The 21,895-nt window shown below is 34.9% G+C and overlaps 1 protein-coding gene across 5 annotated transcripts in view; it reads left to right on the top strand.

Annotated features, from left to right (window-relative positions):
• Positions 1-16,764, top strand: part of MCPH1 (microcephalin 1) — a 135,906-nt gene extending 119,142 nt beyond the window's left edge. For all 5 annotated transcript variants that reach the window (XM_026088913.1, XM_026088911.1, XM_026088912.1 and 2 more), the window contains 2 exons: positions 14,167-14,404; positions 16,534-16,764. In XM_026088913.1, coding sequence (XP_025944698.1) covers positions 14,167-14,404; positions 16,534-16,589 — 294 coding nt within the window. In that variant the 3' untranslated portion in view covers positions 16,590-16,764. The remainder of the gene's footprint in view (positions 1-14,166; positions 14,405-16,533) is intronic.
• Positions 16,765-21,895: the final 5,131 nt, after the last annotated feature.

The following is a 21,895-nucleotide window of genomic DNA, read 5'->3' as shown; positions in this document are numbered from 1 at the left end:
AAAATCCAGACAGGCTAAAAAGTAGTAGTCTTACTGTCCTGCATAGTTCTTAGATGAAGAAAAACACCTGGTCTACCTAACTCAAAAATGTGATTGACAGAGTAATAGGGATATAGGAAAGAAACTCAGAGAGGAAGGCAGGGTCAGCAGTTTGACAAGCTTTGCCCAGCTGCCATGAGAAGTCACTGAAAGTCCACTATGATAAGAAGTTAATCATGTTATAGCTGGTCATCTCAAAATAAACAACAAAAAGAAGTTCTGTGTGTATTTTATAAAAATATTTCTTCAAAAAAAAGGTAAGAAAACCACCGTTGAATTACATTTCCAGTAAAAAGAAGTGGACCATCTTCATGCCGTTTTACATCTACACTGTAATAGCTTCACCTGTAAAGTCACAGTTTTATTTCCTCTTCAGTAAGATAAGGTTCTGTAAGACTAAATGCAGATATAAGGTGATTCAAATTAATATTGCTGCATTATCTTTGTAACTAAAAAATCGCAAGATCCTATTTAAACTAGAAATAAGTGATAGAAAGGAAGCAAAGCACAAAACACTGCTAACCTTCACAGAGAAAGGTTAACACATCTTAAAATACTAAATGCATTTGAAATCCTAAGCCACAGTAAGATTATATTCTGAACAAGACTTATATTCTAAAATGGCTTCCTCTTCTCTTTGGCAATGGCAGCTGAGATCCAAAAGAAGGCACAGAAGTGTGAGTTAATATGTTGCACCTTCTGTTTGGTGTATCAGCTCAAAAGCTGATAGGTGGCAACTCCTTGAAATAGATATTGAAATCAGTTATTTTTAGAAGGGTGTCATTTGGCACCACTCACAACTAATCATTATGGTTTGTGAATTATTTTTTCACTTTGTTAAAATCAACTTGATGGCTTACCACCAACTTGAAAAATGCTCTGGTTTAAAAGAAAAAAAAAAGAGGAGCAGAGAATAAATGTAGTGTCAGGTACTCTGCCTTTTTCCTACCAGCTCTTGTGTCATGAAAGTATTCTATATTCGCAGCATAAATCTTTTTCATTCAGCTATACAAAAGACCATCACAGATTGCTGTCAAACATATAGTCAAAGTTTGTTCTTCTGGATTCTTTCATTTATTGTCATGCTAGAAGTTACAAAAGTTCATGAAAAGAATATTCAAATAGAAAATGCTAGTAGCGTGCTTTGGTTAGTACTCATGAAGAAAGAGATGCTCTCGAAGAAACTCTTTCTTTGAATAATTGTCATTTTAAAACATGTTCGATAAAAAGCACCTGATCAAATATTGTTCACTTTAAATACTTTTTTTCTATAAAACATTGTGTGCTGGCAGCTCCATTTGTTGCTCTTAGCACAGGAGGTTTAAATGACTTTACTTTTGATACCTCCTATGGGATCTTTTAACTTGTGACATAGATTAAGTTGAGAAGAGATGTTATTACACATAAACAAATACCATTGCCAAGGTATACTAATCAGGAAAATTGTTGACCAGAAGTAATTGTGATAGTAGTTCTGTCAGGAGTTTCCAAAAGTAAGCTAAATCTGTTATTTGTTTTATATATATATATATAGACACACACATACATATATTTGTAACTAGTGGCATTCCATGAGACTTGCATCCATTTGAATGATGCCAGCTAATCTATTTGAATAGTTTTCTTTCAGTAGTTCTCAGGCAATTTTAAAGATTTTTCTATTACTTGAACATTAATGCAATTTCTACTGACCTTTTAGTTTGTATTTCAAAAATAAAGCATTCCCTGCTACTTATCATTGTAGTGCATGAGTTCCACTGCAAATATGGAAAATAACATATAAATTTTAATGCAATGTTCAGGGTTTCTACTATGCTAAATCATTACCCTGCATCTTTTATAAATGATTTAAGAAAAAACAGCTTATAATCATGCATCACTTTTTTCATTATAATGTGATCTGTTATGTTGTAGTACTTTGGGTGCTGAACAGAAGTATTTTACATTTTTGTTAATGAAGGAATATTTTAGGCTGCCCTACTTAGATGCACTTTTTTCCTCAGTTGAAACTAAAAAAAGGCAACTTTTAAAAAGTAATTTGCTGATGCCTCTTTTTTAAAGCCAAGTCTTTTTTATTTGTCTCACTGAAGCATATCAAAAAAAGATTGAGAAAAGTTGATCCTATGAAATTTGAAGGAAAAAGAACTGACTGTGTTCAAGCTTTGACATATTTCATAAAGCTGTTGAAAACCAAACCATGAAAGCCAGATTTATGAGCTTTTTTAAAGTTATTTGTAGAGTCCCAAGACGGTTATGTTCCCATCACTTACTGTAGCCTTTAAAACTCAAATGACGCTTAAAAATATTCATGTTTGGCACACATTGAGTTACTGCTGGGTGTTGCAATGGCACTCAGCTAAACTAAAAGATTACAGGGAAGAATGTACTCTGCGTTGGCTTAAATCAATTCAGTTTGTTGAGGGAGAGGAAAAGGACTTACATATTCATATTTTAAAGATAATACTTGGAATTATTTTTAATGTTAAGATTACTTTTATGGTGGGTTAATACAATTGTTTGGGGAAAGAGCCTTTAGGGAGCATCTGTGTAACCCTTCACATTTGCCAGGCTTTTCCTTTCAACAAGATCACTGATTTTGTTATTGCTGGAATAGAAAACCCTTTTATTTATTGAAGCATTATTCATCTGTACTTTGCCAGGTATAGCAAATCTGTTGACAGCACTGGATTTATCATTTACAATTAAAGGCCAATGGAAGGATTCACCTTGCCCCTAAACCACCAAAACAAATGTCATTCTTGGAGCTTGCTGCACAATATCCTGTGTTGATTAAAAAGAAAGTTGGACTGTCCAAAATGATCCAATATCTCAAAAGTCTTAGGTAGTTAATATGAGACTATCCTTTTCAATGTATTTTATGCAAATGCTAGGCTTCCATGCCTAGTATCTTGATTATATGTAGTCTTTAACTATAGGTAACATAAAGTTGTTTTCAGTTAATTGCAGCATGTTATTAGCTGATGGAATTTCTATTTAAAAACAGTCTTTTACTGGTAAAATACACTTAGCTTGAAATGTGTTATGTTTCAGTCTGTGTAAATGCAGGTATGTTCATGACATTCTCTGTGCTTCTTCTGTAATTAAACTTTGCTACTTACTCATTAACACTTCATCCCTTAAGCTGCTCCACTGAAATGAATGAGCTACTCATGGAACAGGTGCTAGTTCCATGGAATACGTACTGGTCTTTAAAAAAAAAAAAAAAAAAAGCTTTTTGTGGATTGGCAGAGTCAAGTAAGTCTAGAGGATACTATATGTAAAACGTGGGTAAATGGTTTCAACATAGGGGGATAAATGCCAAGATGTGACATTCCTTATTGCTGCCATGTGGGAATGGACTATGAGAGAACAATAAGGATAAATTGCAACTGTTATAGTAAAAAAAAAATAAGCTAAATTTAGTTGAGGTAATTATTTTTGTGCAGATAAGAATTCAAATTAAAAGATGATTCCATACCTAACTTTTACAATTTTAACTCACTAAATATACCTATTACATCTACCAAAAGTGACTTCATACTTACTTGTGGCTGTGTCTACATAAGCCAGTAATGCAGAGTGATGGGAATGGATGGCAGAGCAAGCCAGTTAGCGCTGAGAACCCACCTTGCACATAATACTTGGTTCGGTGCTCTGGACTAGTTCGAGTCTGGTCCCTTGAACTGAGTGCATCTGCTGGTTAAATTTCCTCTGAAAGGAATCCAGTCTGTGCACTTGAAGGCTGCTCCACGATGTAAGCCCAAACAGAGTTGGGGACAACCAAGAGATTAGTTTCAAAATTGCACTCCCAGTTTGAACTAAAACTGTAAGTATGTAAGTATCTCTTATGCTGAAGGTCTTGTGAGGCTATATCCAGCAAGAGTAGGTCTTTGTAAACTGTGAGGGAAAACATGTCCTTGTATGTGCTGTATACCTTTTAAAGTTGTGGATGGTTTTCTAAAGCAAATTATTTGGAGGCTGAGATTTTCTTGATTTGTATGTTGGTTCAACTGTGTTTGTTCAGTTGCCAGCTGCTGAGTTAAGGAAAGAGAAGAATGTCTGACTTTAATTTACTTCCTTTTGATTTTTGAAGCGGAGGAACTTGCATACATTTAAAAACTTACTTAGATGGAGAGTCCTCCCAACAGTGTCAGATAGAAAATGGTGGCTTCAATGTGGCTTACTTCAGATCTGCTGCACAGACGATTTGTGTATGCTCAGATCAACTCTTTCTCATACACACAATGAGCCCACCACACCAGCATACTATGGAGTCATTGGCATACAATGTACTGCTATCCTATCCATATGCTACATTCATTGTCTAAGATTTTTCTAAGCTAACAGGCAGGAAAATCTGGTTAATCATCACCTAAAGTAGTAGAATTGTAGATTGACTCTGTAAGTGGTATCCTACTGCCCAGCTTGTCATAGCTAGCTCTTTTGTCATCACTATTGCAAACTAAAATAAAGTTTAACATATTCAAAGACAAAACTCAATCTCCTTTTAAATTGCTAYCATTTACATGGCAATTCCTGCCATATTCTATGCTTTTTCCTCTCTCCTATTGCATATAAAGATGTTCTTTAGAGAACTTTCTTTTCCTTTTCTAGAGCAAGTAAATACTGCAGAAAAAAAAATTTTTGCTAAATTATGTTTGCATATTGAAGTTCTTAGTTCTGCACAGATTTTCACAGATTGCTAATTCTGCACACACGAATAGTCTCATTGAGGTCAATGGCATTACTCAGGTGCATAAGGATAAGGTTGGAAGTAAAATGATCTTGACAGATTTAAGAAATGATCAGAAATAATATGATGGAGTTCAATAAGGAAAAGAGCAAAGCAGGGAGAAATAATTGACCACGGAAATGAAAAATTAGATTGACAGTATTTCTGTGAAAAAAGCAACTGAGTATTTTAGAGAATCCAGAACAGAATATGTCACCTATGTCATGTTCTGCTGAAAGAAGCAGGCATACTAGGATGTGTTAACAGGAATGCTATACCTAAAATACATGAATTGTTCCCACTGTACACAGCACTGGTAGGGCCTCAGCTAGAGTATTGTGTCTAGTTTTGGGCACCACACTTCAGGAAAGATGTGAATCAATTGGAGGGAATCCAGGGGAGAATAACAAAGTGATCAGAGGTCTAGAAAACATGACCTGTGAGCAAAGATTGAAAGAATTGTGTTTGTTTAGTCTAGAGAATAGAAGACCAAGGAGAGATATGATAACAGTCTTCGAATATTCAAAAGTTTGTTGCAAAGAGGAAGAGAATAAATTGTTCTCCATGTCCCTTGGCACTAGAACAAGAAGTAACATGCTCAAAATGCAGCAAAAAAAGTTAGATTAGATATTAGGAAAAGCTTTCTGACTATAAGAGTATGCAAACACTGGCATAGATTGCTTACAGAGGTTGATAATTTCTATCTTTGAACCTTTTTAGGTTTCTTGGGGTCTTGCCACTTGTAGTAGTACCTCTAGTGGTACACCAGAATGATACATGGCACAGACTGATATGTGGCACACTCATGTACCACTTCAGAGTGATGCAAGGCACAGATCTACTATATTTGGGTGAGAAAAAATCCTTTTCAGGACTATTCGTTATAATTGGTAATTATTTGCAGAATTTAGAGCTCAATTTGCAATTGCAATTTGCAGTTTCATCACTGCCCGATAGTCAGTTGAGTTTAATTCTCTTGAAAGAAGACAAAACCAAAGATGAACAAGTTATTGAGGTATTTCTGAAGGAAGGTTTAAACTTTTTCTTATCCAGAATAATCCTTCTTTAACTAATTTATAATGAAAGGATTTTTTAATTTCAAAAAGAATTAGTTGGTGTTTAAGCCAAATACAAAAATATTTAATTCAGAAAGTTTTTGGAATTATAAACAAATACCACAATAAAGTGACCACATTTTACAACCTTAACAGATTGTTTTTATGTGATATATATTATCCTATATATATTATATATTCTATTATATATGTAGGAGCAGAAATACAGCTCCTTGATTTAGACATCAAGCTTATCCTCAAAAGGGAAAAGACTTTACAAAAAAGTCCTTAAATTTATTTACCCTAATTTTTTTCTATTAATCTATAGATGATTATGTTGATATTATATAGTATTTTTAAACAGTTCTAGTTTAGGAAAACAAGTAAATTAAACTAAAAATAAGTGAATTTGTTATCTTTTTTCCTGCAAAAATTTTCTGTCCCGGAAGAAATGGTTCAAACATCTTCCAGTATAATTTTGAATATCTGCCAAGCAGTAGATTTATTTGCCAAACATTTTCATACAGTATTCCCACTGGGACTCAGTCTTTCAGAGAATAAATTGGTGAAATTAGCTTTTCTTATCAGTCTGTGGGATTTGAGAGAAGCAAGCTTGTCTGCCAACACGGAGTGGAAAGAAACAATATTAGCTAAATCGGCTGCATTTTAGCTTTCTTCCCTTCATCTTGGCCAGGAAACACATGAAGGACTATGGAGAGGAGGGGAAGCAACTGTGTTTTGGAGAAACTTCCAGATAATACAATCTTTAGTGTATGTCATTTATCCTTCTTCTACATTCTTTTTTTTTTTTCTTTCCAAGAGCAAACATGGGAGGTTTCTTTTTTCAGGACCAAATTTTTCACTCTGTCTTTTAAACCTTTCTCCTTTTTCTTCTGTCTCCCATGTCAGTGCACAAGTCCCTTACTGCAAAAACATAAACTGAGTTTGCCTGTACATAATCTCTGTTTATGTCCATGTGCTGGGGTGATGATGTAGCTTTATCAAGCATTCAAAAAGTGCATTCTCAGTTTTCTCTATTTGAGGGCTTATGGTTGTCTAATTTGACGAGTTTCTATTTTAGCCAAGTGTTACTACTATCCAATATAAAAATGTTATTTCAGTAAATATTCAGAAATATGGATATAATATAAATAATTTGCATGAATGTTGCAAGTTGAGTTATGCTCAGAGAATAACAACCATCCATACCAATTATAAATGTATTTCATGCCAAGGAGTGGAATGAGATTATTGTTGCTATTCACATAAATATATTTACCCAGTTGCTTTTTACTGAACAATACTTGTATGGTTTGAACCACTTGGACTCATGCATCCATGTGATGCCACATTAATTTAGGCGAGATTCTTCAAAGGTAAAGAGCTATTTCTTTGTGAAACAACTTGCTGAATGATCTTGTATCCAACTTTCAACAAGCTCTTTTATGCTGGTGAGCACCAATTTATTTATCTAGCACAGCATTTCAATATAATTTTAAATTAAAGAATTTAGTGAATATTTTTCAGCTCTAATGTTAATATATTGAAAAAATAACAGCAGAGTGCTAAAATAAATTGCAAAAAAAATCAAACTAAAATGGTGATCTCTTAATTTAAGTAGCAAATGTACATCACACATTGTTACTACAAAAATAGAGTTGCTATTTGATTAGTCATTTCCATTCTTTTAATAAACCTGACATTTAGAAAGATGAGAAAGAGAGCATTTCTTCCTTGTCCTGCAGGAGAGCTACAGCACTGTTAGCACAAACTCCCTTGATCCCTGTAGGGTCCTGCAGATTCTGCAAATTCCTCACTGCAGGATAACTGTACTTTCAGAAGTCTGCCCACTGCAATATGCTCCCCTTTATCAGAAGCAGGCCAATACTTCATTTCTGTGTATGTGTGTGAGCCCTTGATCTTCAAACGTACATGGGGTTCCACATATGTGTTTTTCTTTTAAATTTTTACTAAGTGACAGACTGTCTGAAAATGCACATAACGATTTTAGGGTAATGTTTCCTAACAGTGCTGTAGCTTGTATATCTAGCAGTGTTGTAGCTTTAGTATGTTGCTCTTCTTGAATAGGTTGGTCTTTTTACAGAATTACAGTAACTGAAAATATAGATGTTACTGGCACAATATATTTATTTGTACTGAAATCATATGGATATTAAAATCTTAGACATTGAGATTTCCCCAGCAACATTACCCAGCTATATTAAATAGATGTATTATTTTATGTGCATCCTTCTTGTTAAATTTGTAGATTAATGAAGCATAAAGATTCTTTCAGTTTTATCAATTTCATGCTTTTTTGACATTTAATAGTTGCAGAGTGGTGAATTAACCCATAGACTTTGATGGTCAAATCCTTTTCTGTTTGATGAAAATGGACAATTTCTCATCAACTTCAAATGAAATAACACTTGGGTTTTAGACGCATATAAGCCATAAAATATACAGTCTTATCTCTTCAGACTTATCTCTGAAATTTTATCTTCTGCTGTTTGCATTTAATAAAATGTATTTATTATTTTTGCAAGTAGCAGTAACCACGATGTAGTTAAAACTTTCCATATGTTCAACAAATACTTCATATGAAAATAGCCTAAATAGGCATTGGTAAGGTTTCCAATATTATATTAACCCCTCAGCAAAATAGTAATGATAAAATACATTTTCGAAGTGTATTTTTGTAGGTTTATTTGTCTCTGATTAATAGCAGAAATTAAGAGTAAAGATTTACCATAATGCACATTCAAATTTTTAGACATGTACAGATATTATAAATGGCTTCATTTTATATAATATTTTCAAAGCAAGTATTTCACATTTTGAATTCCAGACTATAAATACAATTTATATTAAATTTAATAGTTCAGGACCGTATTCTCCATTTAGTTCTTGTGAGGAATTATTTTTCTAATTGCGTTTTGGACTGAAAATGTCTTCATGTGCCATTTTCTGGAAGTACACTGGAAACTGTGTGCTGTTCGTAGGACATTAGCAGTTTCATTGCTGAAAACATTCCCATAGACATTCAGAAAAATTAGTTTTCTTATATTGTCTATTGCATGAATTCAAGCATCTATTCAGATATATACCTTAGGGGAAGAACTCACATAATTCAAAAAGGAAGAATAATTTTTACTAAAAGKTTTTTTTCTTTTTTAATCTTCCTCCTTAGTGTAGCCTAAACTAACATTTTAAAACAAGTTTAGTTGCCATCCAATATAATATTTTCTTAAAATCTTAAGCAAAAATGTTATTTTACTATTTACTTAATGATGACAAGCTTTGTATGCCAACCTTTCTTGTTCTTGAGCTTAACTTTTTCACCCAGAATTAAAACCAAAAAAGGGGATGGATGGAAAAGAGATTGATGTCTTGTAAAAATATAAATCAGAGTTCACTCCGTTAGTTTCAACATTTCCCACAGTGAAAGCAGCCTACAATCAGATATTTTCCCCTCCTTCTTAGCTGTCTCTTCTGATCATCATCTCTGATCATCTTCTCTTGCTGCTGTGATTTGGGTCCTGATCTGACAAATAGATACACCTTTGGGGGACTTGAGGCTTTTTCCTAAGTCTCGTTAAAAGGTCACATCCTTGTTCCTATATGGAAGGCTTTTGTATTTGTTCCTGCACCCTACCCACCAAGAGCTTATTTGTATACATTTTCATAACATTCTAGACAAAGTTGTAAAGTTCGTTTAATAAGTGGTGTTTTGGTTTGGGGGGATTGAGAACCAGAATCAAAATTGAACAGGTGGATGGCAAAAAGTCTCAATATTGAACAAGTACATGTACAACATAGGTTAACAAATTTTACTATTTTGTTTCTGCTGATGTTGAAATTTCTGAGCTGAATTCTGGAAATATTAGGAAACATGAGATGAACGTCTTATACTACTGAAACACAAGAGGGAGGATAGTTGGTGAAATGTGTTATTTTTGTAAGGAAGAGAAAGAGAAGTTCTATTTCTTTACCATAAGTTCTTCATAAGTTTTATTTCTGTCAAGAGTGATTTTTTCCCCTTCCAATCTTAGATTCAAAGAAACATCTACATTAATGATACCTTTTTGACAAATACATACATATACCAGGCATCCTCCTACCATCCATCCATCTAGTGAAAGAATGAAATTAGTGCTTACGGTCTTAATAAAAAGAGTAAACAGACCCTCTTATAAGAGATTTCATTTTTCTATCCATCTGCTAACAAATATAATTAGAAAGGAAAATTGACGTCACTCTGATATCATAGCAGACAGCAGTGCCATCTGTAATAATACAGACTGACACAATTGTAACTATAACTGCCAATTGATACAGACACAATTTGTGGAAATAATCACTTTGGGGGCCTGAAATTTTCCCAGGCTTGGTCTCTGCTGAGGAATTATTTATTTATTTTTAAAAGCTTACACAAAATCTGTATGGTTTCAAAGGGCTTGAAGCACTCCTGGAGTGCTGTGAACTCTTTGATGTTGCAGAAGCAGCTGAGTCAATTCAATGGTAAGAGCTAGATTATGCTATTTAATCCCAAAACCAAACTCTGCACGGTCAGCTAAATGGTTGTCTCTTCAGCACCTGGCTAGTACTATTTCTTTCAGATTAGTGGGCCAGAAAGCAAAGTTAACCTTTCAGAATACTCTGTGAGCTGTGTGAACTTAAACGCTACTAATTTTTCTGAGCTCTGAGAAATGGGTGGACCCCAGGTGCTCGAGCAAATCCAAGCACAACTGTGTCTGGAAAGCTCTGGTGGTGATTCAGGTGAAGGAAAGATAAATACGAAGTTCCAAGTTGAAACTTATTTTGATGATGTCACACAGATATACTGTATACTTTATCTTGTCATACTAACAAATGCATTGATAATACCCACAGCTAGGTGTTTAAAAGGAAATTTAAGAAATCAGGTACCATCTCAATAGCATGTGAGCATTTCACTTTCTTGGTCTCTTTTAATCTAAGCTAAACATAGAATAAAACATGCTACTTGCATACATCAGCTGATGCAAGTGTTATYTGGTGCTCAAAATTTGCATTTCCTGATTTGATGATTAGCTGTGTGCATTTTTGCCTTTAATATTAATTTAGTCCAAATGTTCTTCTTGTAGAAAGACATATTGTACAAAAGAGTTTTCATTACAGTGACAGCAAATAAATGCTTTCAGGGAAAATGCATGAGGAAGTGGGAATACAATTAGCCCTTTTAAGTCATATTCCACAAAATGTGAGAAATAGCAGGACTGCAACAAGTTATATTTTGCATCTTCTATCTAACACAAGTTCTGCTGAATTTTTAAAATAATTTCTCAATCCTGAACATTTTCATCTTTGAAATCTTAGAGTTACAGGCTGATAAAAACAGTGTTAAGTCTTTGAGTTAAAACTGTTTTATTTTAGATAAACTAATGCTAAAGTCTCTTGATAATAGTTTTTCTTCTTTCATTGCAGTTGTTTTGTCCAAATAAACAACTGCAGAGATCTTCTCTGTGTTAGATCAACTAAGATGGGATTGTATCTATCATGAAGCTGTTTTGAGGTTGATGTGAAGGGATTATTATTTTTCATTAGAGTATAGTGCATTCTTTAATTGGTTGACCTAACTTACCACAAGCACTTTTGTAGTTGCCTCATGGTTGCACAGTTTTTTAATATATGAAAATGAATGATTGCAATCCCAGCAACACCAAAATTATGACACTATTTTTTACATCAGAGATTGCAAGCTGTGTTATATTCTTGATCTAGTCCCATTTTAAGACACTGACCATAGCCTCAAAGCCTAAGGCTCCCAAGACCCCATCAGCAAGTGGTACGCTTACAGATTCCTCTGAGGCCACATATTAAATTTGTGCAGTACTTAGTTTTCTGTATTTCATGACATCAAGATGCCCAGCAGCCAGGTATTTATAGAAGAGCATTCTGTGTACCTCCATATGTACCTCAGGTGGAGGTAAATGGTGCATACCTTGTCCAAAATAAGATCTGCACGTGTGAGATATCATGTGCCAACTTATGCACAGGAAATACAATCAGATTTGTCCACTGCATGAGTGATGAAGAGTTGCTCTACACATGTATCATTTATCTCACTGAGACTCAAGACTGTCCCTTGGAACTGAGCCCTCRTCCTCCAAAGTCTGCAGTGTAACTCTACTTTGTTGCAGTGCTCAACAAAATTATTTAGAAGCTCTTTGGCTGCAGTGAGGCAGGATTAGRTGCCATTACATTCACAAACGTAAATTCACACAAGAATTATAAATAGAGGGTGTCTCTTGGATTCTGCTTGAGTCCTTTTGGCATCCTTCAGCCATAGCAGTCTCTGTAACCAGCTGCATTCAGCATACAAAGAATCAACTTTGTTTTAGTATCAAGAGAGTAGCTGAGGAATTGACAAGCACAGAAAGTTGAATTCTCTGTTGATGGAGGAGATCTCAGAGTTCAGGCCAGGATTGACTTGTTTCACAAGCAGAGGACAACGCACAGAGACTACCTGAGCTATACCTCATATTTGCACGGGCTTCATGCTTCACTGGTGCTTCAGCTGGCTATTTTTTTATGAGTGCTAAGGCAATTCACTTTCACTTTTATCTAAGGATGTGTGAAAATGCTGTAGAACTATTTGGTTTCATAAACCCTTGTAAGTTGGGTAAGTTGGGTGCACTTTCTCTGGCTGCACATCTCCTGCTAAGCATATATATTATTGCATTAAAATCTTAACTTCCTGTGGTCTCACAGCAAGTTTGTGCCAGAATTGGAGGAAGAACTCAGGTATCTACTCAATAAGTAATTTATTCCACTGTTCCAGTTACACCTCTTCACTGACTACAGTTTCTTATTCTTCCATGTTATGTAAATGTAAGAGATATATGCAGAGTAGCCTTTTTTCTGCCGTGCAACTCGCTCTTATGATTCCTTGTGATCATCTGTATAAAAAATTACAAGCATCAAATAATATGAAAACTTTGTTTTTGTTTTCATTATAAATTCTCTAACCTTTAACAAGGGATACAGGATCAGAAATATTACACACTTATTTGTCAGATCAAGGTTAACCTCACTGTAAGAAATGCAAGCTTGATTTCTTTTTTATTTTAATGTGAAAACTCTATATTGTTTAACATGGTTGGTGTGCTTATATGCATTGCTTTTGTGCACACTGTAGCTAAAGGAAATGGTTTTAAATGCCAAACCACTATCCTATCTGGTATATGCAAAGAAGAAACTTTGCCTCATATAGATCAAGCAGGTTCGTATTCGATAGTGTTACAGGCTGTGCAACATTCACAAAGGACTTCCTTTTTTGCTTTTGTGAGGACGAAAGAGTTTACATGAAACAGTTAGTTTACAGATTCTGCTAGATATGCCACATAGTTTTGTTATGTATTTTTACCAGGAGCTGCTTGTTTTAAACTGTCTTCTGTCCCCTTAGACTGTAATCTGGGCCTATCGAAAGGAATTAAGAGTTAAAGCATGAATTTCCATTAAGTATTTACACAAATGTGCAGCAACATTAGAAACAAATAACGTAGTAGAGGGTTATTTCTAGAGGTTTACCTTCATGTCTTTTACAGTTGGCTCATACTCAAATGCAAGGTTAGGCTTAGATGTTTTTTAAATTTAATTGAGCCGGCAAAGGTAGTTAAGCTTTTGGATGCATAAACCCATTTCAATATTTAAAATAGAAAAGCAGCAAATTACAAAGCTAAATATAAACTGGTTAAATTGCTCTGAATTTTGTTATTTGTGTCACATAATATGTCTGCAAGAAAAGGCAGCTGGTATCTTTGGAGCACAGGAGGTGGAAATAGCCGCTAARGTAGTATAAACTCTGAATTATATACTTTATAAAGTTCACAGGTACAAACTGATGAGCACTATATTTTCTAAATTCTGTAAAAATCTCAGTTTGTATTTGCACTGAACAACTATAATTATTTAGTATATCATTTAGTATTTCTCTGCAATAACCAGTATTATAAAYGTAAGCATGTATGATTATGGTGAAAGACAATTCTGTCATAAGAAGAATTATAGGAAAACCATCTAATCTGTAAATGAAATTGTCTCAACTCTGGTTTTGGAATTATATCAGTCAAGTACATTGTGTATGGGCATTTTAGCTCTTCTTTCAAAACAACCATAATATTAAAATACAGCAAATTCATGGTACAGTTTACCCAAGAGCTTCTGAATCAGCTGACAAAATATGACATATTCATGTACTATAATTCTGTTTCTGAATTCATGAAGAAAAGGATTTGTTTTACTTTTAGTGCAGTTAAAACATATTGACTATCAATTTCCATGTTTCCTCAAATACAGATCTGCAGACTTCAACGTCATCTATCAACAGGAAAATATCAGCAGAATCTCTTTTCAAGTCAGCCTGTGATGTTTGTATCTCCTACCAGTCAGCCACCCTGCAAAAAGCTGACTGAACTTATACAGCTCTCAGGAGGAAAAATATGTAAAGCCTTACGTCAGGCAAAAATCTGTATAGGGGGTTTCCCAGGAAAGAAGTACCAGGAAGTAAAATACCTATCAGAAAAATGGATATTAGGTAAGAGACTAAATTTCAACCCRTATAAAATATTATGGAATATGTATTCAAAAATTAACTGTAAATAGATTACTAAACTGAGATTATGGAGAGAAGAGAATGGAACAGACTTTAACAGTTGTTACATTTTTAGGAAGATTGTCTCCATGGTAAGAATTTTCTGTTAAAATTAAGACTGCTTTTTGCTGATCCTAGTACTTACCATTGTAATTTTACCAAGAACAGTCTCATCCAAAGTGTTTCAATTTATCTTTTGTATTATTGTTTCACTTAGATATCATGTATATCTGAACAAACTAAATTATGGGAAAACCCCCTTGGGATAATTGCTTTTAAAAAATGGCATATGTTTCAGTTTTAGATACAAGTAAGAAAGATTTTAAACTGGTGTAGGCTGTCATAGCACTACTGAAATACAATGATTTGTACCCTCTGATAATCTCTCTTGAATTATATATTATACATTTGAAATACAATTTTCTGCAGTCACTATTTCAGTTGCAACAAATTTCTTCTTAAAATTTCCTGTTGAGTTTCTGAGAGTTGTTAGTTGACTGCTTTTTCATTATGGACACCACAGTTCTAAAGGTTATCTCTTTGCAGGGAATCAGATGTAAAATTGTAATATCATTTCCCTCAAAGAAAAGCTTTTGATAATCTCTCTAGGATTTACAGCTTCCAGTCTGACAGTTTCCCTCTTTTTGACAAGCTAAGGGTTTTTTTTTTCCAAAAAGGGAGAACTCTTGCATACTAAAAAAAATTAAGATTAATTTTGCTCATAAACTAGCTTTACTTTATCTTTGACGCTCCTCCAGATAGTACCTCACTCAAACTCTGACAATAAATGTACCACGACTCAATATTACACAAGACCAGACAAACAAGTCCTAATCTCTTGACTGTTAATGCTCTCTGACCATAATGACTTAAAACCTGAAAGAATCACTGAAAAAAGAAAGTGAGTGAGCCATAAGGAAAAGCTAGTTGTCTAAACACAAGTGTATTTGATACTTCCACAAAGATAAAATCATGAAGAGTTGAAAGAGACACACAAGAAGAAGCCATTGTTTATTGTGCCCTTTTTTAAGCTTTGAAGAAGATTTAAAGAGCAAATGTCCCAAAAAAGTGACAAGATGAGGAAACGAGGTTTGTGTGAGACTGAAAATATGATGTAGTAAACTAAAGAAAAACATTTTTCACAGCAGTTCATCAGTCATAACTTTCAGATGGACAAATGTAATAATCTAGAATGACATGCAATTCATTCTATAATACATGCAATTTAATACCCATCTCCTGCTATTATATAATTTTGTCTCTAGTTTATATATTAAGTCAAGTTTCATTGCATGAGACTGTGCACGTCTAACTCTTCTCCTGGTCTCATAGAGTTCTGCCTCTCTCCAGCCCCAGTTACCGCATGAGCTAAATGCAGTTGGATAGGCCAAGCTCAGCCCACCAGTGGATCGAAGGAGTCACTTGTCCCACCACACAGAGTTTCACACATTAGGAAGCGGATTCTGAATTCTTTGTGCCTTTTGCAAGTTTCTCAGTATATGCGCTCTTGCATTCTGATGACGCCTTTTCTAACTGTTATATTCTGCTCATGAGGCATGATTATGTAGACTCCTGCTAAAGGATTGTAAATGATGAATCATGAGCACATATCTGAGAGGAAGGATACAGACCTTTGAAGTTCTGACCCTTTCTCAGCAACTGTTGACATGTTTACTGTATGTACGCAGCAGCCTGTCCCTACAGATTGATGTGTTAAATAAATCAAATCAAATCTGAAATTTTGTCTAATCTTTGACACTTCTGTGTTGCAGTCCAGTTGGTTTGTGGTTATCTGCTTTCTGCTCTTAATACCTACTGCCAATTAATTCAACCAAGGTTGACCACAATAAAAAAAAAATAAGTCGATAATTCAGCACCTTTTTTAAACTAAAGTAAATGGTGTGTTTGCTGTACTATCATTTGACTGTTTGCATTTATTTACAGGGTTCTCCTCTCTCTGTCCTCAGCTCCGTCACACTGTTTTGTATCAAAAATTGGTCTAAAGTACACGGCACTTTATAATCACCTTCTTGTGCATTTTATCCTAAATAATTCTTTTTTATTTCTTTTAGATTCAATCACGCAGCATACAATATGTCCTATGGAAAACTACATTTTTCAGCTGTGATCTAACTCAAGAGTTTCCATATGGTTTTAAGGAAACAAGCCTAGTTTGGATTCAACAAGAAACTAAGCTGTGAATAAATTTTCTAAGAAAAAGCAAGCAACATATTTATAAATATAGTCAAATGTTTTCTACATTTTTATTACTTGTGTAAATGACCATCTTGTGAAATCTTTAGCTTTTTATAATAAAGTACTTCCCTAATAAAAATCATCATGCTTTTATTTATTTGTTGGAGACCATTAGGCCTAAAAGTTGAATTAATCATTATTCACTGAGAAGAAGTGGGAAGATATTTGCTAGTGCCTGAGTGAATTTGATCATGTTGCAGTGCAATTAGATGTGCATGCTGTGTGGATGTGTGTGCCTGAGCTGGCTTTGGTCTAGGTAGCAGGAGTTGTGCAACCAGTGAAGATGTGTGGATGCTATAAGCCTCCTCTATTCTGAGTGCCTCTGTGGACAGCTGAAGGCCCATGTTGCCGTATCTTCATGACTAGTGCTAATTAAGTTTTTTAGGTAAAAGTATAAGGTTGCCCATCATGCTTAACTCACACTTCTGGTGTAAACTTGCACTCCTAAATCCTGTTTTCAAAAGTAACTGAAACTCAGTAATTATGCTCAGATGCATAGTTATGATATTACTTTATTTAAATACCTTTAATTGAGTTTCAAGCTGTGTTTACCTCACATGTAAGCTAAAACTATAAGCAAGTACTGATACTGAGTCAAATGAATTAAGGCAGCAAATCATTCATATGCTTAAATCTGTTGAAAATGTAACTTGTAATTAAATTCTTTAGGTATATTTGAAATTTTTATATTGCTGTAAATATCTTAAATGTTAAAATCCTCTTCAATCTGAGGTTTTGTTTTTAGTGGGTACAAAGTAAGTTTTGTATGTTTGTAAAGTGCATTATGTAGTACATATTAAGCTATAAATACACAACCTCCCTTAAAGATTTGCAGGATTCTTCAAAATGATATATCACCACCATTGAGAATAATGTATAATCAAGTAAATTAATGGCTGCTCATAACTCACACCTTCCAAACTCAGTGCTCCCCTCAGAGAACTGTCAGCATAAGACAGTGGAAACCCTGGACTAAAAATAATGATCTCGAGTGAATACTATGGAACAGTCAAGGTACAGTGCTTTATAAATGTTGCCATGCTATTGCAATATTCTAACTTCTTGGGGTTTTTAAGGGCACAGGGGTTTGGATGCACAATTTCTTTAAATTTGAGGATTATACAGATGTTTTTCTTCTGAAAAAATTCAGCAGTATCTAGGTGGTAGGCTGTTTCAGGCACAAATTGCATCCTTATGGTAGCTCTGTAAAATGTGTAACATACTTTTTAATGGAAAAACTCCAAGTTATAATTATTTCATAGAGAATTAGATTGACTTTATTTTCAGAAATACTGAACACCGGTAATTCAAGAGGATTTATTTATCAATAATATTGCAATAAATACAATTAATTGAGGTCTTTTGCTGCTAACTTTTCTAACGTACATTTTTAACAGTATTTTACCTAGGAAAAATATGTTTAGATGCAAAAGTTGCTAATCAGGTCTGTTTATAAATTTACCTATTTTAAATTGAAACTATTTACCAACTTACTAAAAGCATTAGTAACATGGTACCACTCTTCACCCTTGACCTTATGAGCGCCTCTATTTAGGAGTCTGGTTGCCAAGTACTATAAACTAAAATAGAAATACTTAAATAAGCTGTGACATGTGAACATATGGTTCCCAGTAAATAGCAGAATAATTTGTTTAAATTATATTGCTTAACTTTGAATATTATGACTCCTAGTTTATTTTGTAGTCATTTCTTAAGTGTACTACACATAAAAATTTGTCACTACTAATTTATATAATATAGCATTCCAAATCAGTTTCCTCATAAAATCTTCTTAAGATGAATCTCAGCTATTTAAATTGTAACTTCTTGGGTCAATTGGTTGGTCCTTATTAGACACCCATGATAAGTCTAATAGACTTCTTTTTAATAAAAATTTCAGATAAAACAATCTGTTACTTTAGATAATTTCAGCTTAAATTGTGTGTTTTGACAGAAATCCTTATCTCTGTTGGCAGTTCTTGCAAAGATTGTAGTACACAGGTAAATATAGCCAGCAGGAACTGAAATGCCTAATTTTGGTTTCACATTGTTGGTAAAAGGAGTGCTGTGTATCCATGATGACAATTGTACAACTGTAACAAAATTACATTAAGATGGTTAAAGATTTCTTTAGGTTAGCTTAATTTTATTAGGAATATAGAAACAAAAATTAAATTAGAATTAGAAATCAAAACCAAAATAGTATCCTTCTTGAGATTCACCTTGGCTGAGCTAATTTCTGAAAGTAGTTAACTCCCAGCACAGGTCCTGTTTTAACTCATGACACTTGCGTAGGTGGTATAGGTCATATCACTCGATGATTCATGGTCCGCCAATATCCTTACCACAATTCCCTCCTTCCTCTTCCACAGACAGTTTACCACACTTTACATAATTTACTGGGGACTCACATTGGCAAATGCAGAAATATTGAGGACAAACACAGGGATGACCTTGTGTTGCTAAACTTGTGTCTGAATGGAAACAAAATTGGTGTCTTGTTCAAAAAGGGCAGCCTTAAAAATAAGGTAGGATCTAAAACTATGTCTTTATAGTTACAGTGGCCAATAATATGAGATTGGCTAGGGATGTGTTTTAGGCAAGACTGCTGGAAACTAATAAGGTGGGTGGATTAGACATCCGGGTTCCCCCTCCCCTCTCTATTTTTCTAATCAGTTTTAGATTACAACTGTATTTGGGGGGTGTGTATCTAGTCAGTAAAAAGCCTCTAAATATTCACAGTGATCCTGGTGTATGAGCCATCTGGTTTGGATTTATTAAATACAGATTTGTTGAGCTGCTTTTATGTTTCTGTGTGTTTTCCTGACTTGTCCATGGGTAATTTTTTGGAGATAGTTACTTATTAAATAAAAATAACTTGTAAAGACTATTGCACAGCTTGAGCTTCTATTCATAGTTTCACTGTGAGAAACTTCTGTATCTTAATTGATCTGTATAGAAGATAATATAGGCATGACTGCATTATGTGGTAAAGTGTTATTAATCCATTCAGAGCTAAGAAGCTGCTAGCATTAACATGCATTTCTTTGTGAAGCCTATAAGCAACTTAGGATCTGTGAGGCAAAAGTGTTTTTAAATTAGTATTTCTGAAGAGGAACCGTGGCTGTGAGTGGAGCTGTGGCACTTCTAGAGCATGACGTGGAGGTGTCCGAGGAACGCTGTCTAGAAAGCTGATTAAACTCTAATCTTTTCCTCAAGAGCAACTCACAGCCCTGAAATAAAACTGGAATATTTGCTCAGACTGAAAACTGGAAAGCATGAAAAACTCTGCATCTGTGCCAGAAGTCTGACTTATTTAATGAGAGATCTAATAACAGAAAACCAAATGGCTGTATGCCTTCTTGCATTAAGCGGAGACTTTTATTTCTGATCTCCTTTTATTGCTGTATTTCAGAATTAGCTCTTTGCGTGACATGACCAAATGCTTGAGTCCTGGAAGAGCATTACCACAGTGCAGCAGCTTGACAACAAGGGGGTCTAAAACTGCTGGTAGTAAATAACAACTGGTGTTTCAGGTTATCAGCACAGGTGTCCTGTAAGAGCTCTGGCTGGAAGTAAACAAAATGGAGTTTTTCTCCTGTTGACACAGATGTGAAACAATCCTTTAACCACAAATGAATAGCTTGAACTCTTGCGCAGGGCTGAGGTGTTGATAGGTAGCAGCCAGGTGTAATGCAAGACTGCAAGTTGCTTTGAAATGCCAGAGCCAGCATCCCTCAGAGGGGCCTTTGCCTGGTGATGTGTGGCAGCACTCCCAGCCCCTGGCGCATCCGCACCTTCGTCGCTTCTGGGAATCCCGAACCTTCCTGTGACTTCTACTGTTCTGGTCAGTGTAGTTTGCGTAGTAGCTTTTGTAGTCTGGAAAGCACCTGAACTATCGTTAGGCACAAACCGCCCTGCAGAGTTTATTTCCCAAAGAGATTTATCAATGCCCAGAATGACTTACACGTTGTTCTTGGTCAAAAAAAAAAGTTCTGCAGTTGCATGTGAGATGGGAAAAGGATTGTTCTCCAGCTACCAAAGGTTGGTACTGCAGGTCCAGACAGGTTTGGGAGTTGTTTTTTTCCTTCTTTATGACAGATTTTATGAAACCATATAGTTACGGATTTTCAGAGATATAGAAACTAGATCTTAATGGGAGGTGTGGGTAAACGGAGCTGATTTTGCAATATTGTCACTGTGACATGATCCTTTAATAACAGACAAAGCAACTGAAGCTGAAACTTCGAAACTTCAGTAAGTAAATGCTTTCTGCCAAACATGAGTCTCTYTTAAGATCCTGTTTTTCTAATCTTGGGTTCGTTAAAGAAATATACGTTCAATTTGCAGGAGGAGACAGCTTTTCAGTTGAGAACTGTGAACTTCATTAAATATCAGGTACAGTTGGATGATGTAGAAAAGAGACAGGAATCATCATGGTCTGTTATGCTGCACACTGACAAACCGTCTACTCATTCCAGAGATGATCTCATGTCTAAATTACAATACAGGCTATTTACACACAAATATCGAAAGAATGCAGTCTGGAGCACAGTGTAAATAAGGAAGAAATTGCCTTGTCAAAGGTGGAAGAACTTCCTTGATAAGGATATCACAGACCTTGCTACCAGGGGATGAAGAACCATCTGCAGAGGAAGAGAAACAAGCAAATCCTTTTACTCAAATCAAAAAAGAGGTACAATTTTTATATTACACAGTGACTGGACATCATCTTTTCCTCCTTCATATTCCTCCAGAATAACTATTTCTTGTATAATGCCTACAGATTCTATTGTGCTGTGTCAATCAAATTCATAAATCATGCTCTGTTTTTGACTTGACCCTCCCCTCTAAAGCACAAATATTTTCCTTAGCCAGGCACCTTGGTTTTCACATAAACTTCAAGATCTACCCTTTCCTCTCTGCCAGAACTGCTGTCCAAGTCCCGAACATATTTTTCATCTTGAATACTGTTATCTTCCCTTCAGTCATCTTGACACTTGCAATATCAACCCCTCTTATCTACCAAACACCTGTTCCTAAGATTATTTGTGCAGTTCCCAGTTCTGTTCTTGCCATCTTAGTCACTTCTAAGTTATGTCATCTTTAGTCACTAGCTGCTTCCCTTCCTCCAGTTCATGAAAAAAAGACTTCCTTTTTTTCTAAGCTCTCATCAGT

Source organism: Apteryx rowi, unplaced genomic scaffold, assembly GCF_003343035.1.
Source record: "Apteryx rowi isolate R43461 unplaced genomic scaffold, aptRow1 scaffold_796, whole genome shotgun sequence".
Lineage (NCBI taxonomy): Eukaryota > Metazoa > Chordata > Aves > Apterygiformes > Apterygidae > Apteryx > Apteryx rowi.
Note: the sequence above shows the minus strand (reverse complement) of the source record. Positions and strands in the feature narration are given on the sequence as shown.